Here is a 17,094-nt window from a genome sequence, read left to right as displayed (position 1 = left end):
AAAAGGCATAATGGTGGGATATTAGTAAACAAATTGAGAATTTTGATGGACACACACATGCAAAATTCACCAATACAGAAAATGTTTTTATATAGTGCATCCATTCCTGAAAGCCAATATTGGGAATAAACACCTTTGTTCTTTTATTCAATTCCAGCAGAGGACAGTATAATTTGTGGGTTCCACTTGCCATTTGCTTTTTAGAAAGGCAGTCTGCACATGGTCTCTGTTCTTCTGTGCATGCTCTTTAATTTGCTTTGCCTTGTACTGAAAGCATGTTCTAGGGTTATTCAAGTTCAGGGTTACCCTTCAGGGTTACCCTGAAAACAGTGATGAAAGCGGTCTTCTGATATTTCTATCATCAAGCACCTAATTAGTTTAATTGAAATCTGTTTTGCACATCATCTCAGCTAAATACTTTTCATCATGCTTACTTTACTCAAATGAAATTTGACCTCTTTATACCTTCTAAATGCTTCTGACACATATTTAAAACAACATGGGTTGCAATAATGTGGTGAAGTGGAGAGGCCCTGTCTGGATAACAGTGGAAATCTTTCCCATTGTATCTGGTTTGCCACTGAAGCAGCAAACTGCAGTAAGGGCAGGAAAGGCCAGGGGCATACAATAAGTAATCCAATATTAAACCCATAACCACTTAGCATTATTTAAACAAACCTGCCCATGTACTACAAAATCCCAATTCAGGGAAAAGGCAATGTTACCGAGAGAATAGAATGACAGAATCTACAACACAGCAGTGAAATAGGGAGAGGTGAGCCCTGGTCCCTGAACTAGAAGTTCCACCCTGCATGTGCTTTCTGAGATGTGTGTATTTCAGGGCTAATAGTGTGTTTTAAAGGCGCCTTAGTTTGTTCCAAAGTAAGATTAAAGGTGGACCCAAGTTAATAATCAAGGATGCAATTAAACTTGTGTACTATTCTCATCCAAGCAAAGATTTGGCCACCCTTCTCAGCAGGCCTAAACAGACCCTCTGCATGGTCCAAAGTCTCCATCTAATGGTTTTAACAAATATCATATAGGGAGCCCAAATCCATCCCTTTCCAAGTGTGCCACCATCTGCCCATTTGCTCACCTTCTGGGAGCACCTGGATTCTTTTTGTAGCAGCAGAAAGGAACCAAGAAATCCCATGACTGCAGAAACACCCTTGCGCTTCTGAGCTGCTGCAAGAACAATTTAGACATGACAAGGCCGTGAATAGGCAAATTAGAAGAGGTTGGACTGAGGCTTTCTAACTCACCAAGTCCCTGTCAGAACCAATAGCTGCTACTGTCATACGGAGGCTTCCGAATACTGAATACGCAAAGGATCTACACAGGCCTGCTTTGCGAATTAGGATCTGGTTACAGGGTTGATACTTGCTGTACCATCGCATATTGAGAGTACAGAAACCCCTTAAATGGAGAAGGGAATAAAAAGGCATTTAGGGTGCAATCTTATACATGTTTAGGCAGGACAGTGCCTACAACTGCATGCTGGCTGGCAAAAAGTCCTGGCTGGTAGGATTTTTTCTGTATAAACATGCATGGGATTATGACCTTAATCAGTCTGGGTTCTGCATTTTTGAACTGTTATTTTTTATGACCAACTGAGATATAGGAAAACAAAGAGAGATGTATCTATACCTGAGTTTGAAATAAACATACTCAAAAATACCTACTCAGTTGCACTCCGTTGACCTTCTAGATAGATATGTACATTATCTATAGATTTTAAGTATAATTAACAACTTCCCATTCAGTATTTAACGGCTTCAACTGCTTCTTTGATGGCCAAAAGCTAATCAATCTTGTTCTCAAATGCTAATACAAGCAATTAAAAATAACATTAATTGAAATACTGCAGGGGCTGGGTGGGTTTTTTTCCATTTAACCTCATGGCAACACTAATTTACAGTACTAATTAGTGAATTGCCCTTTGTATTATAAAACTTTGGAAGAGAGAGGTGTCCTTTAAAGCCCAACAGAGAAGTACAGATGGTCACTGCACTTTCAGTGGGTTTGTATGCCAACATTTGGAATATTTATTTCACCTGATGGGCCAAATGAGCTGGAGTATATTATGTACAAAGAGAATATTAATATTGCTTTGCTGAGAAAATGTATAGTCTATTTGTTTCAAAGTAAAACATATAAATATGCCTACCAGGATATATAATATGCCCAATGTCATAACTAAAGGAAAGAAAACTCTTCTTTCTTGCATAATAATATAAAGTGAATTATAAAGATACACTGTAAAACGTGAAGTGGGGAGGGAAGCCTCTTAAAAACAGAAATGAAATAACAGAACCGTAATATAAGAGTTATGCAATTAAAAGGCTTTTTAATTGTGCAATTGGGTACAAACAGCAACCCTTTTAATCCTTTTATCCTAAGAAAGCCACAAAATAAAATGTATAATACTGTATAAGTTTACTTTAATTCCTGTTCTGTTCAGTAAGTTGACTAATATTGGTGGGAAGCAACTCAGCCATTTTACTCTCTGCTTCTCAGCAAGTGCTAGTCTTTGCCAAAGAGAATTACCGGCAACCAAACATGAAAAGCACCCAGAAATCAAGGTGTCTATAACATAAGAAGGGAGAGTACGTACTGATTATATGATGTATTATGCAAAAAGGAGGGATATGTGGATTTTTCTTTAAAAACAAACTATGCTAAGTTCAGTTTTGAGAGAGACCTTATCTTCCCATTTTCTTCACTAAAGTGAACCAACAATGCTTCTAATTAGGACATGCATTTAATACCAGACACTGGTTCATACATGCATATCCACTATTTGATGTCTGAAACATCTAGTGATTACTTTTATGTTTGAATATTTTTTGAAAGGCCAGTTTTCACACACATCTCTGGATCATCCTTCTGTCATAGAGAAAGACAGCACAAACTTTCCTTTTAGTAGTTTGGGGGGGGGGGGGTGAGAGAGATGTAAGGGGTGAATGTAAAATTCTGTCGAGGCGTGCAGCCCGGTATGTAAACAATCCACACATTCTAGAGCAATAAAACTAAAGTCCGTTAATGTTAATTGTCTACAAAATTTACAACTCTATAGATAAGTTCCCTAATAGCGGTCCTTGCTAAGCAGATGTTAACTCTCTGATGGCTTCTCTTCCCAAGCCCACGTGGGATCACTCTCCCAAGTCACGCCTTTCCTCCCTCTTACGTAATACATTTTGCCACTGTTCATATCTACGTAAAATCTGTCTGTTTTCGGCTTTTGAGAAATCCACGACACCTATTGTGTCTTCTGTTTCCGGCTCAGGGAGATCTGCGGGGGGGAGGGGAGGCAGTTTGCTCTGCCTCCTTCTGCGTAGAACTTGCAGCTTCCTCTTTCTCATGACTCTCTGTCTCTGATAAAGGTCCAGGCGTTTGCTCAACGTGCTGGGGGTCAGAGGAAGACGCAGCAGCTGGCTCAGCTGTCCCTGCGTTGGGTTGTGGGGTTGACTCTTGGGCACTGGGTGTCAAGTGCAAGGTCTCCTCATGAGTCACTGTTTCTGTCGGGGCTTCATGCACGACAAATTCTTGTTCTGCAATTAGCATCATGATCTGTAAAATGAGAGCATTGTTCCTTGGAAATAAATGCTTAAATAGATTTCAAGAAGCCAAGAGCTACCACTTGCTTCCTTAGTTCCTCCACCAACACGACATGTTAAAGGGAGTTAAAGAATGTCTTAATCCCAGCAGAGCACCTTGATGTACCATTTGCACAGGTAAAGTCGATGTGGGGTTTACACGAAACAGGAACAAAGCTTATACACTTTACACTTCTGGGCTTTGTGAACAGCTGCAGAATATAAGCACTGTGCATATAAGAAAAAGCATATAAAAATAAAATCTAAGCAATCATCACTGCGTGTTTTTTTAATCTAGGAAAGATTTAATACTTTTAAAGATTACGTTTCCCATTGTAAAGCTTCCTTTGTATACAGTGTCTTTTACAAATTCTTTTCTTCCATTGTTCGAATGGGAAGGTGGCTATATGGGATTGTAAGAAGGATCTTTTGTTGCGAGAAGGATTTTGTCTTTGCAGGTGGAAGGGTGGGGTGAGGAAAGGTCATTTCTCTGTGCATGAGGCTTTCTCTTAAGCGTGAGCACTTTAGGGGAGTACCTGTCCTACCTTAAGAAAGCAGGTCGCCAACCTTTTCTGCAAATAATCTTGCTATTCCACTCACCAACCAAGACCTTGCTTTCTAGACTATCAGAGAGCAATATGTGTCCCTTCAGCTACTTTGCAATTGCCACAAACTAAGGTCTGATGAAAATGACATTTGCTTGAGAGAAACTTAAAATAGCTTCTAGGTGGAATATATTCATGCTTTCCTCACACAAAGGCACTTAGCAAAAGCATTAGTTCTGATACAGCAGTAGAACTCATTTGCTAGCTCTTGGTGGAGGTGATCCCCCAGGAGGTGGACCTCTGAAGCCCAGTTAGTTCCTTTTTTCTGCCATATTCCCTGGAGGCAAATAGATGCTTTTTGCACCTTCCAAAACTTTACTGTTTTATGTAGCATAGCTGGCAAGAGGTAGGTGTTTGCTGCCTTCCTGGTGCAGTATGGGGAACACACATAAGATTGTGCACTTTGGATGCAGAATTCAGCTTCCTGAGAAGCTTAGTTTTCATTTAGTGAAACTCAAGCAGGTTTCCAGCCCCTATGGCTGTGAAGATATGCTTTAAATTCCATGGGAAATGCCAAATGAAATCTCAGAACCTAGAGTGGTGACTGAAGATGTTTTCCAGTTGTAGTGAGGCTTCAGTATCCTGCAGAGTTCCTTGCTCTTCCCCATGATCAGCTTAAAACGGCAAAATGAACTCTGAAAAATAAGAGAAATAATTTTGCACAGAATTTATATAAATCACAAAATCCAGCATTTCTTGACAGAGAATTTGAATTACTGAATATTAAACACAGAAAAATACTCAATCCCTGATTGAGTACTGATTTTATCAATGTATACAAACTACTTGCTATTAGAATTTCTTGGCAGTACTGGACCGTCCTTTGTTAGGCAGGCTGTTTGCCAATGATAAAAACATGATCTGCTGATATTTACCCAGAGTGTAGTCTGAGGTTTAAAAATAATTTAATTATTATTTAATTATTATTTAAATAATTTAAAAAGAATTCATTGCCTCTTATGGAAATGTCAGTTCGCTTTCTGTATGCTCTGTGTCACAATATAAAAATATGACAAAGATAACGTACGCCTTTGATGCTGGCTCAGTTGAAGCAAACATTGCTATTGAGGGTAATGGGAAGGAATGTCCATTTCATTGTTGCAACATTGGTTAACTTCAGTACAGGTCTGAAACTGAACAAATATATACTGAGTTTTGAAATTCTAAAAAAAATATTTTTAGGAATCTGGAGTTGTCTAAATATGCAGATACTGAGCTGTCAAAATATGTTTGGTCCTTGGCAAGTAAATAAATAATTGGATGATTTCACTTGTTCCTTGTTTATTACTTCACTATGATGGGAAGAAGATACACATGTAGCCAGAAATGGCTTGGAAATCTAAATTTAGTTTAGTTTAGTTTAGTTTAGTCCAAACCTCACAATTTTGTGTGTAGCTATTGTTCTGATTTCTTCTTCTATCACATGTATTTTTAACAAGTATTTCTTAAAAATGAACATTTAGATTTCAAAATAAAAATAACACAACCAGGTGGTTCTTTTGTAAGTAGTCTATTGATGATGCTAAGAGTGATTTGTTGCCCATTTAATTCCATAAATTAAAGTGGTAAGTGATTTTGGTCCTGTCCTGGATGGGGTTACATTCCCTCTAAAGGACAAGGTCCACAGCCAGAGCTGTCCCTGGAACACCTTCCTTCAGCTTTGGTTGATTCAACAGCTGCACCCTTATCTGGAAAAGCACTTTCTGGCAATGGTGACACATGCTTTGGTAACCTCTGGTTCGATTATTGTAATGTGCTCTACACAGGTCTGCTCTTGAAAATGGTCTGGAAACTTCAATTGGTATAAAACAGAGCTGCCAGGTTGCTGACAGGGGCCAGCCGTTATTCTCATATAACGCCGGTCCTCTACCAACTTCACTGGCTCCCAATTGAAGTCTGGGCCCAATTCAAGGTGCTGGTACTAACCAATAAAGCCCTAAATGGCTTGAGACCGGGATACCTGAAGGAGCGTCGCTTTCTCTATATACCCTCATGCCCCTTAAGATCGGCAGGGGAGGCCCTGCTCCAGGAACCCTCTTTGAAGGAGGTACAGAGGGCAACTACTTGGAGGAGGGCCTTCTCTGCGGTGGCACCCAAACTATGGAATATGCTCCCCAGAGAGGTCCACCTAGTGCCAACTCTCTACTCTTTCCGGCCCCAAGTAAAGGCCTTTATATTTACCGATCATTTAAATAATTAAATTAATAATTTTAATAAATATTAATCAGTCACATCTTTCTTTTTTCTTTTCCTTTTTTCTTCTTTTAATTTTGAATAATTGGTTCGATTGAATGTTTTAATGTTTATTATTGCATTTTAATTGCATTTATATGGTCATTTATTTTGTTGTGAGCTGTCCTGAGGCCATGCAATGTTATAAATAAATACATAAATAAATAAATGCTTGGCAATGACTTTGGCATAGTGGATTGCTGATTTGTAAGGAAGTCGTGGAAGTGCTGAATTTTCGAAGTCTACATGAAAGAGACCAAATCAAGAACTGTATCCACATGTCCATTCAAAGTTGTCCAGAAGGGACCATACAAAGTAACCTTTCAGTTGGACACCATCAATGTAAATTGCTGGAAGAAAAATAAGAAAAAGGGGTGTGCAAAGGGGTTTTCTGTACTTTTGAAAATGTGTGTGCCATTCATTCCACACTATAAGAGTGTTGTAACACCATGCTAATATGGAACAGATCTGTGTATTTGTGATAACAAAGACAGTTTCAGGTTTGTGCAAAGGAAAGCTCCAAAACCTGACTGATTTCACAGCAAGGTTAAATGCTGAGAAAGAGGAATGTGTCTTGACTGTTTGTAACAGACACATGGACACATACACACAAATATTTGGGTAAAGAATGCCTAGGTTGAGTCTGCTATAGCGTTTGAAGAATGCAGGCCTCTGACATGATTAGACAATAAGCCACAGAGGACTCTACTGTATAATCTCTCTGCATACTGTAGACAAAAAAGGAGAGGAAACCTTTCCACGTGACTTGTCAGCTTGATTTATGAGGTACCTAAATCTTGGGGGAAACAATCTTTTGTGTATTAAACCTCTGCTCAAAACAGCGCTGTGTGCAAAGATAACTGAGGACGACAGGGATGGCTCTTGGTCTGCCGAAGCTGGAACAAATGTGATAAGGGCTGCTGTTCCCACGCATCTACTGGTTTGTTGGGGGAGGGGTTGGCTATAAGCTATTATGAGAGGGAAAGGGTGCTAAGGAAGGCAAATATAATATAAAGGTGAGGCACAAAAATAATATCCACAGTGAACTTTTGATGTACTGCTTCCTTGATGATAGAACGTTTGCTAAACATGGTGACTCCATACCGATACTTTGATTAGAAAACATGGGAGCTCATTATTTCTAAGCCGTGGGCATGATTTCCCAACATTCTTAGTTAAATTGCACCCTGCTGCCACACTGCACCAGTTATTCAACTCATCTTCTCCCATCTTTTTTTGGGGGCAGCGGGCAATGGAAAGACTCTTAACTACATTTTGCCCTGGAAGCAGACTGTCCAATTTAGAAACACAAAGTCCTCTTATCTCTGAAGAACAGGATTGGTTCCAACTGTGCCCTGCTTGTAGAGCACAAAGCCAGAACTGTGTCATTCTGTCCAGGTGATCTTCAGCGAAAGAAGGCGCATTCACACAAAGTTAGACGGTTTATGATACACCTTTAGGAGTTACAAAGGAGAAAGGTCCATATGTCTCTGGTGACTTACAGTCGAGGCTCCTCCCTTTTACTTAATTCACTATGAAGAACACAGTAGCTAAAGGATAATGAACTCCTGATTAGCTGGTTGAGCAGGCAAGGCTTCCAAGGCTAGATTATCAAGCTGAAGTTCAAATCACCTTGTCACATTTCATTTCAGTTCATTTTTCTGCCCCTCATTGGCCCAAAGGAATCTTTATGCATATTTCTAACACACGCTTCTGTCTTACAATATTGCACACTTGGAGGTTTGTTTCATATTTTTATTAATTCCTATAGGCATTTCAATATTTATACTGTATTTCCCTAAATGCTTTGTGTAGTTGTTGAATGATAAGTAAAGACTATAGTGAGGGAGGTGAAGACTGATAGCCAATTCCTGGGATCATTCTGGGTCCAAGTTCATAGATTAAGTTTGCATATGCTGATAGCGAAAAGGTGCTAAGTCGCATGCAAACACCTTAGTCTCTCTCTCTCTCTCTCTCTCTCTCTCTGTGTGTGTGTGTGTGTGTGTGTGTGTGTGTTTAAAAGAGTGGATTCATTAAAGAAGGGGAGTACAATGATCAAGAAGACTGAGATGTTTGACATAAACTCACTGCACAACATGCTGTCACAGCTTTTGTGACGAGCATGACTTCATGCAGGAAAAGTGGCAAGTGGAGTACGAACATAAACAGGACAGAAGGTGTATTAGCTTAGAGTATTTATTTCTCTGTGAATTTCTAGACCCAGAGTATTCTACAATATTGAACCTAAACTAAACACACACATGTGCATCTACACGTAAACCAAGCACAGTTTGATGTAGATGTGCAGTTACATATCCTAAGCATGGCTGTCCAGAACTGAATCCTGGGCAAGAGTACATGGAATTGCAGCCAAAAATATTTCAATTTCATAGGCAAATCACCAGCCCCTTGAATTGAGCTCGGAAATAGACCAGATCACTGGGGCAATAGATTCCTGGCAATCTGCACCAGTACGAAGTGTAGCTGCATTCTGAACTAACTGCAGTCTGAGTTGTCTTGAAGGGCAGGTTCACGGAGAATGCCTTTGTGCAGTCAATCCCATGCTCTCCCTTCACATGTATGGAAAGTGCTCATGCAAACACTGCATTCAATATCTCACATATCTGCACCTATCTATCTGTCTTTCATTTCAGGACTACTGTGGGTCCACCATCACATACATGGACTCCTCAACATATCTAAGGGAAAACCTACAAAGGACCATTGTTGTGTGTACAAAATGAACCTTGTTCTCAGTCCCCACAACTGTGCTTAAGTACTCTGGTGACAGCCACATTATTAATTAGCATAGATCTATTTACACCCATCATGTCATTAATCACTGAATCAGGAAGGTCGTCTAATTAATTAACCACCATGGGTGGTCACAACAGCTGAAAGAACCATTTCAGGTGTATGGCAGAGTATCTCATTTGTCTTGTCTTACACGTTACCCATCTCTCTCTTGTAGGGCCTCTTCTGCATACTTTTCTTGCCTTGATCTCTGTGTTAGCTGTGATACCATGGGACACTCACTCTCCACAAGGTCTTTTCATTCTTGGAGTGTTATGACATCAATTTAATGGTCCTTCACTTCACAGTGACAGCTCCTTCAGTTCATGTAAGTTTACTATTAACACCTTGCTTGCTTGCTTGCTTTTTACATCGCTTGACATCACAATAATAGTCCTTACCTCTGCCTGATCAGTACATATATTTTCCATTTTTGACCATATTTTTATTATGAATTTAGTTTCCCAACTCAGAAATCTGTTGTCTTACCTCCCTCCTCTGTCGCTATGGCATCTTGATCCACAAATCCACCCATGCTCAGCCATCTACAGCCTTCAGAGGGCAAAGGACTGCAAAGTCCCCACAAGCTGGCTAACTGGGGCATACGATATTTTACACTTCTTGCATTAGTTGATTTGGGGACTTGTTCCAAAAAGATAGAAATAGAATATAATGCACAAACAAAGAGATATAACTAAATACAGTTGTTCAAATTTTACATAGCTAAGACTCGCCAAACAACTTCATGACCACTAGCTAGGAGAGCTTTGTGAGGAGGAGGAGGAGGAGGAAAGGCTTCATTATATGCATAGAGGTTAAATCTATCAATAGCTGCTAGTTATGATACTTAATTGTTTTAATTAAAATTTAATTTCTTAATGTATTTATATAGTACCACCCATGTGCATAGTGCTTTACAAACAACAGCATGACAAGTCCTCGCCTGAGGGAATTTATAACATAGAAACAGACACACAGAAAACAAAGGGAAGGGAAAGACATGGAAAAGGGCTAAACATTGGAAGAATCTGATGGTGATTACTGCAGTTCCACATATTTAAATGCCACAAGAAGGAAGGACATCAGGTAGTTTTGGATTGCAGCTCCCATCTTCCCTGACCATTAGCCATGCTGCCTGGGATTGACAGTGGTTGTAGCTGAGCACACCTGGAGGGACTGGGGTCAGGTGCGGGTGCAACAGAATATGGGGACTTGGATGCAGCAGGAAAGGCTTCATGGCCAAAAGCCTTCAGAGGCACACACCACATAAAGAACATTAAAATCACGAAACAGGTGTCTGTGCCCGTGGCCACTGCAGTTTCGTGAAGTTTGGCAGTCTTGTTTCCAAAGCAGCTGCACCAATCACTGCAGCAGCAGGGGCAGGCCCAAGATGCTCCCATACAACTGCCGCTGTGTGTGAGCACTGGGCAGCCCCACGGGCGATGCAGGGGGTGCTGCAAGCCCTGACCGGACCCACATCTCCTTGGGGCCGGGTGCGCATGCGCCTGCAATTCAGGGACTGTACATGAAGACCAGTTGTGAGTCGTCTGAAAGCGCAGTCGGTTCAATGTGTCAAGACCCATTTACATTTCAGTTTTTCTGCAGCTGGTAATCTTAGCTGTAGTAGAAGACAGACAGAAACTAAACATATGAGCATCAATAAAGAGGATTAAGGATAAATAAGAGGGATTTCTTCTGAGTGGTGCTTTGCAAGCATTGTTCACAAACTGACAACTTTATAGTGCCTACTGTCTAGGGGAGACAAACAGAAGATTTGTGAGCATGGAAAGCAGCCGTCTTCAGTGAAGAAGTCAGCATATTTAATAAGGACAATCAGGAGGGAGAAAGCATCAGGTGCAATGCAAATACCTGTTTATTAGAATTCTCATCTGCTCAGGGCTTTAATTGGCAATAAATTAAGTACTGCAGACATCCTGGTTGGCTGCTAGAATTGTGAACATCTTTGTTTCATTTGCTTCCCTGAACAAGGAGCGTCTACCCATGGTAGACAAGCCGGCGTGTGCTATCTGCCGCCTTTCCCACCCGCATGTCATTCGGTGTTGACACAGGTGGGGCCCATGTGCCCTGTTTGTGCAGCCTGTCTTCCCCTTGGGGAGGTACATGCACAGGGAAGGCATCCTTACGTTTTCTCTAAGTCACTGCTTATATAGCTGCTCTGCTGGCTGGGCTTTTTCTAGACAAACCAGCTTGGACGTGCATCCCAACCTCACAGTCAAAAGCATAGAGCAAAAGATGAAAAAACTGGTGAAGCTTGGTAACTTTCAACATCTGAGAGTTTATCTCACACACCACAAGGACACCATCATAAACAATAGCAGAGAGCATAGATTGGATGGTGCAGTCATACCCCTCAATGCCAGAAATCACCAGCACCAAAAGCAACCGACAAGCTCCAAACCTTGGTCTTCCTTGGCAGTCCAGTGTTTAAAAAAGCAAATCAAGGATCACACAAAAGGGAGCACCTCTGTACAGGATTCCCACCAAGACTTCTCCATGGAAGGATACTGTGTATCCAAACAGGATTACATGGAGAACATAAGTGCTGACAGTGTGTGGAAGGCATCACTTGGAGATTGTGATGAATTGCCAACATCAGCCAAGCCTCTTAGTATTGCTCTAGCTTTCACAATAAGCTATTTATTGGGATTTTAAACCTAATCCAAAGGGATCATGGCTGGTTACAATATACTACCCTTTCCCAGCCTAGTGTGCTTCAGCTCTATTGAGGAACAACTCCCAGGATTCTCTAGCCTATCATCCCCAAGAGGCTGGGGAAGGCTACAATATATGTTCACCTCATTTTATGCACACAACATTTTATGTGGGGTTGGTTAGACAGAGGTTCACAGGTTCACACCACTATATGCTACCAAAATGCATGGTAAACTAGCAGAATTATGCACATTCACAGTCCCGGAATCCTGCCTCACCTCCGCTCATTAATGTAACATGTACCTCACAGCATGCAATGAATACCTGTGCTGTGCTTCTCCCCATTTTGATTTTGAGGAGAAAGAACTGCCTTCTTTTCAGGATATGAATGTGGCAAGCAACAAGCTTTCCTGGCATGTGGATTATACGAAGAGTCAGAATGGGGTCTTGAGTCAAGGCAGGCAGGCTGACCTTGCTGCCCACTGCATGTCCAGTCTGCACACCTTCTGGAACAAAGGAATACACTCCACTGGATGACTAAAGCCACTAATTCTTCATCCATTCGTGATGTTTAGAGCTGTAAGATGTGGCCAAGGAACACAGCCCTGTAGAGTTTAATCTGTTTGCAGTCAAGGACTGGCTGAAGTTTGACATGCAACTTGCAAAATTTTTGGGAAAGGGTAGAAAGAATGCATTGTACGGTGCCCAAATTCAGGAATGGATTGTGGTCTTTGAAATGGGTTTTGCAAACCACTTCAGACATGCAGAGGAGCCTAGCAGGGTACAGTCAAAAGGCTTTCCCTGTGAAAAGCAGCCATCCAAAGGGTCCAGCACAGTGGTGGCATGGAAAGTTTTGAAGTGTGACTGCTCATTGCAACAGTCCCCATAGGAGAAGTGAGTCCAAAACTGCAGGAAGCTCTGTGGCCTGATACCAACAATTCTGTTTCAGGAGTGTTCCTCTGCTAGAAGCAGTATGCTGTTGCCCAGTCAAGATCAAACCACCAGCCTGACTCAATATTTTCTATGTCAACAAGGAAAGTTATTTTGGTTCTGGGAAAAGTCGAGCCCTGCCTCCACTTCCACCTACCGTGAGGACTGCAGCTCAGTTTCACAGGCACAGGAAGTTCTGGGGGTGGAGGTAGCAGAGGTCACCCACACTCTTGCGAATGAAAACATGCAGGGTCTATGTCCCTTCAAGCCTGGGGCTTGCTACATCACTGCTCCGGCATTTGGAGTAAGCAGCGACATTACTGTCCCACTGGTAAGATGTGTGAGGTAGGTGTCATGCAGCCGGAAGAAATCTCATCAGGGTCTGTTCTACAAATTCTTCCACACTAACTGAAATCCATGATCATGGCGCCGATCCTGTCAGGACAGGATCCCACCTCATCATGCCTCACTGCCAAGACCACTCACTCAACCACATAACATTATAAGAAACTATATTCCATCGTTCACTTCCAAATGACTCCCTGTGAGAAACTCCAGTTTGTCATGCATATGTCACAAGTGAAAGTTTGTCATTTGTCTAATTCCAGTCTAGAGCAAATAAAAAGAGCTGTCAGTACCGGAGTCGCTCTTGCCATCCACCAACAACTCCAAGCCTATTCCTTTTAATTAAAAGAAATGCTCTCAGGCCTGCCATATTCTGCAAGCTGCAGATCAATACTTATTCAGAAAACAAGACTCCTTGTATGCTGTGAATTGAAAATTATGAAATATGTCTTCTCCTTCAGAACTTTTGGGACTAAAGTATTATTGCATACAAACGCTTTCTCACTACCAAGATGGGAAAAATACCGAGAAGGCAAAGAATTGAGAATATAGGTATATTACACACATGATACTACTGTAATAATGAGGCAAAATATGTTATAAGAGTTAATTACATACTATTTTTAGCCCTTTAAAAATTTATGACCCATCAAATCCTAGGAGGAAGGGACCAATAATTTTAAGAGCTGCTATGGTAACATAAAATGACAGACTGAAAAGCCAAACAAAATCCACCACAATAAAAAAAGTAAAATAAGAACAACAATTTGCCTCTCCCCAAAAAAACTAATTTAAAATGTGCTAAAGTCCTCCTCACCCCAAAAAAATTAAAAGGAAGATATTCTGATGCACCTCCATCAGCAAGCTGACAATTTGGGGGGTACCACAAAACTTTCTTGGTCCTGCTTCCAGTTGATCACACTTCTCTAAGAGTAAGAAATTTGAGTGACAACTTCCATTCATTTTTTTTTCATAAGTGATGGGGGAAAGGTCTACTCCAAGCTATTCAGTACCATCTAATATTACCAATCTTTCAACACCTATATCCTAAGATCATGGAAGTAAACAAAAGAAAAAAGATTTCTATGACCTCCAAACTGGCTGTTACATGAATTTCTAATGCACAGATTTAAAGGTAAACATGTTCAAAACACAAGAAAGATTACTTCTTTGGCAGAGCTGGAAAGGGGAAGGCACAGAAAAGAAATTTATCTGCAGTTTATCCTGAATCAGTCCATTGAAAAACCTTTTCAGGAAGACTTAGGAAAAGTTTCCTGCCATGACTAATATTCAGAGGTCCGGTCTGGTCTGGTCTAGCCTAGTCTATAAAGATTTATGCTTTTATGCCTTTTAAACCTGGGTTTGCCAGCACCATTATGAAGGCAAGTTGCACCTAGACAAGTTTCTTGCCAAATGTCTATTTCGCTCAACCTCAATGAACAAGTGGAGCTGTCTACCTAGCCCTCTGCAAGTGTCCAGGGGCCACACTAGGGAGGGGACATGGGTGCACAGTATCCCACTCCTTCCCACTCCAGCTGCTTTTAGAGAACTGCATGTATTTAGCATGGATCTGAAAAGAGGTTGCAAGAGGTCGGCAGAATGCCTTTACAAAGCCCCCAAAGTTTGACTTTTAGCTGAAGGTGACAAAAGCCAGCGTTTCTACATGTGAACAAAAAACACTGCCACTGAACTATAAACCTTCAACCAGGAAGGGACAAGAACATCGAATGGAAATCAAGTGTGTAAAACACATTTGTATAAAAACACATTGTTATTTAGTCAGGTCTTTGGCATATAAATTGATCTGTTGCCGAAGGGGGTTTTAATGGGTGTATTTTTGTTTATCTCTTTTATGGCTGTGTTTTTTTAAAGTTATTTGTTTTTATGTTTTTCATATGATTTTACTTTTGGCAGAAAGTGGGTTATAAATTAAATAATATATGAATAAATATTGCATTCTCCCAGATAATGTTTTAATTCCTATTTCCTCAGACATTTGGCTTGGATGAAACTTTTTCATCCTTGCAAGTCTAACAAAGTACAACTGAACTATGCGGCATATTTATTCTTTGAACTCAGCTAGGACTGATCTTCCATCGCTGCAAAAATCTCTGACGATTAGCCAAATTCTGCAAGACTAGCAGTCTCTGTTCACTACCCAGGACAGTAAACTACTTCCTCTCCCCAGGAGGGACAGAAAGGTCACCTGGGGTCTGGGACTAAGGTTATTAGCGCTACAGCAGTAGCCACGTCACAGTGCTGTCTCTCTGCAGATTTACAGAAGTCAATAGCAAAAACGAGCAGTGAACAATTGCATGTTCTATTTCTATTTTCCTCCTATCTTCTGATGAAGAAAGATTTCTTTCGAATTAGATTAAAGCTAGGCTTCTTGGCACACACAGTTCTGATGTCATGCTAGTTTTGAGGTGGAGAAGTTGGGGTTTTTTCCCCCTTAACAAATAATTTTATAAATACAGAACATCATAAAGGGAAGTTTTGGAAGAGCTTTCTGTTAAAATAAAAGACATTTTTCACATCATGTTAATCTCTTTTTCCTATTACAAGTTAGCAACAGGTGCACATCCAGAGTTTATTTAAGATCAATAGATTAGACATGAAAGAATTAAAGTAGAGTTTTCTCTGACTAAAAGAGAATATGAAATGGATACAGCAAAACACTGCCACCTCCAGTTACAGAGAATGCACCGTTTACACAACTCTCTCTCTCTCTCTCCCTCTCTCCCTCTCTCTCTCTCTCGCTCTTGTTCTCATTCTCACTCTCCTTACTACTCAAAGATGAAGAAGACCTAGAAAGCATAAGTAAACCCCAGAGGCAGGCAAGAGTCCCAAGGCTAATTGAATGCCAGAGAGGTCCAAAGGAATGCCTTTGATCTCACATTATTTTCTCTGCTTCATGTAAGTAATTCCCACAACCAAAAACTTGTGTTGATTCTGAGTTAAGGTTGAGAATTTGCAGATGTCCCTGGAAATACACTGCAGAGCACCATGTTCAAATCCTTGCTTAGCTGTTAAGCTCACTGAGGGAGCTTGGGAAAACCTCTCTCCTAGCCTGAGTTTCCTCACATGGTTGCTGGGAGTCCAAAGCAGACAAGGATCTGAAGAATGGGCATGTGCACAGTGCAAAGATGCTGAAGTTCAACTTTAACCCTTGCTAGCCCTTCCCGATGAACTGACAGAACTTGGTGCCTGTGAGGACTGAGGATGCTCTCAGAAAAGACTATACAAGACTCTCTAGAATAAGCACTATGCTTAAAACAGTCTTCTGAAAAGTGTTGCCCTCCAAATATGTGGGACTACAACTCCCAGCATCCCTGAGCCAGCTATGCTACATTCTAACATAGCCGGAAGCAGAGACAGGTCAGGAAAGGCTGCCTCAAAATAAAATCTGAATTATCTGTAAACAATTGCTACTGAACAAATTACTCAATAGCTACTTGACTGATTCCTGGAGATCAATTAAGCTATTCAGTATTTATTGATTTAAACTATTTCTAGGACTCCTCTAAAGGCAAACAATACCCTTAAAAGGCAGCTTATGTCATAAGTTCTGTACAGTGATAATGATAATGTTAATGATAATACTAGCAGCCCGTTCCAGAGGTGTGGGCCACATCGGGAAAAGATGGGCAAGTAATGTCTGTTGGTGATTTTAAAGTGCGGGCAAGTCAATATGAGGTGAAGGCAGTCCTTCAAGCAACTCTTCTGAAAGTATTTAATGCTGTAATGTTAAACAAGCAACTTAAATGGGACTTGGAAATACACTGGTAATGAGTCCAGCTGGTGCCGTACGGGAATCCCATGATCTGATTGCTTTGCTCTCACCCGCACTCAGGCAGCCAGACCAGCTGAAGTTTTCACACCATCTTTAAATCAGGCAGTCCCTTGCACAGGCAATGCTG

General features: G+C 40.9%; 1 protein-coding gene across 1 annotated transcript in view; it reads right to left on the bottom strand.

The window, feature by feature from the left end:
- Positions 1-17,094, bottom strand: part of LCTL (lactase like) — a 125,215-nt gene that overhangs the window by 69,331 nt on the left and 38,790 nt on the right. Inside the window, 1 exon segment of the mRNA XM_044418258.1 lies at positions 6,606-6,783. Coding sequence (XP_044274193.1) covers positions 6,606-6,783 — 178 coding nt within the window.

This window comes from Varanus komodoensis, unplaced genomic scaffold (assembly GCF_004798865.1).
Source record: "Varanus komodoensis strain SLA01 unplaced genomic scaffold, ASM479886v1 scaffold9, whole genome shotgun sequence".
Taxonomy (NCBI): domain Eukaryota; kingdom Metazoa; phylum Chordata; class Lepidosauria; order Squamata; family Varanidae; genus Varanus; species Varanus komodoensis.
Note: the sequence above shows the minus strand (reverse complement) of the source record. Positions and strands in the feature narration are given on the sequence as shown.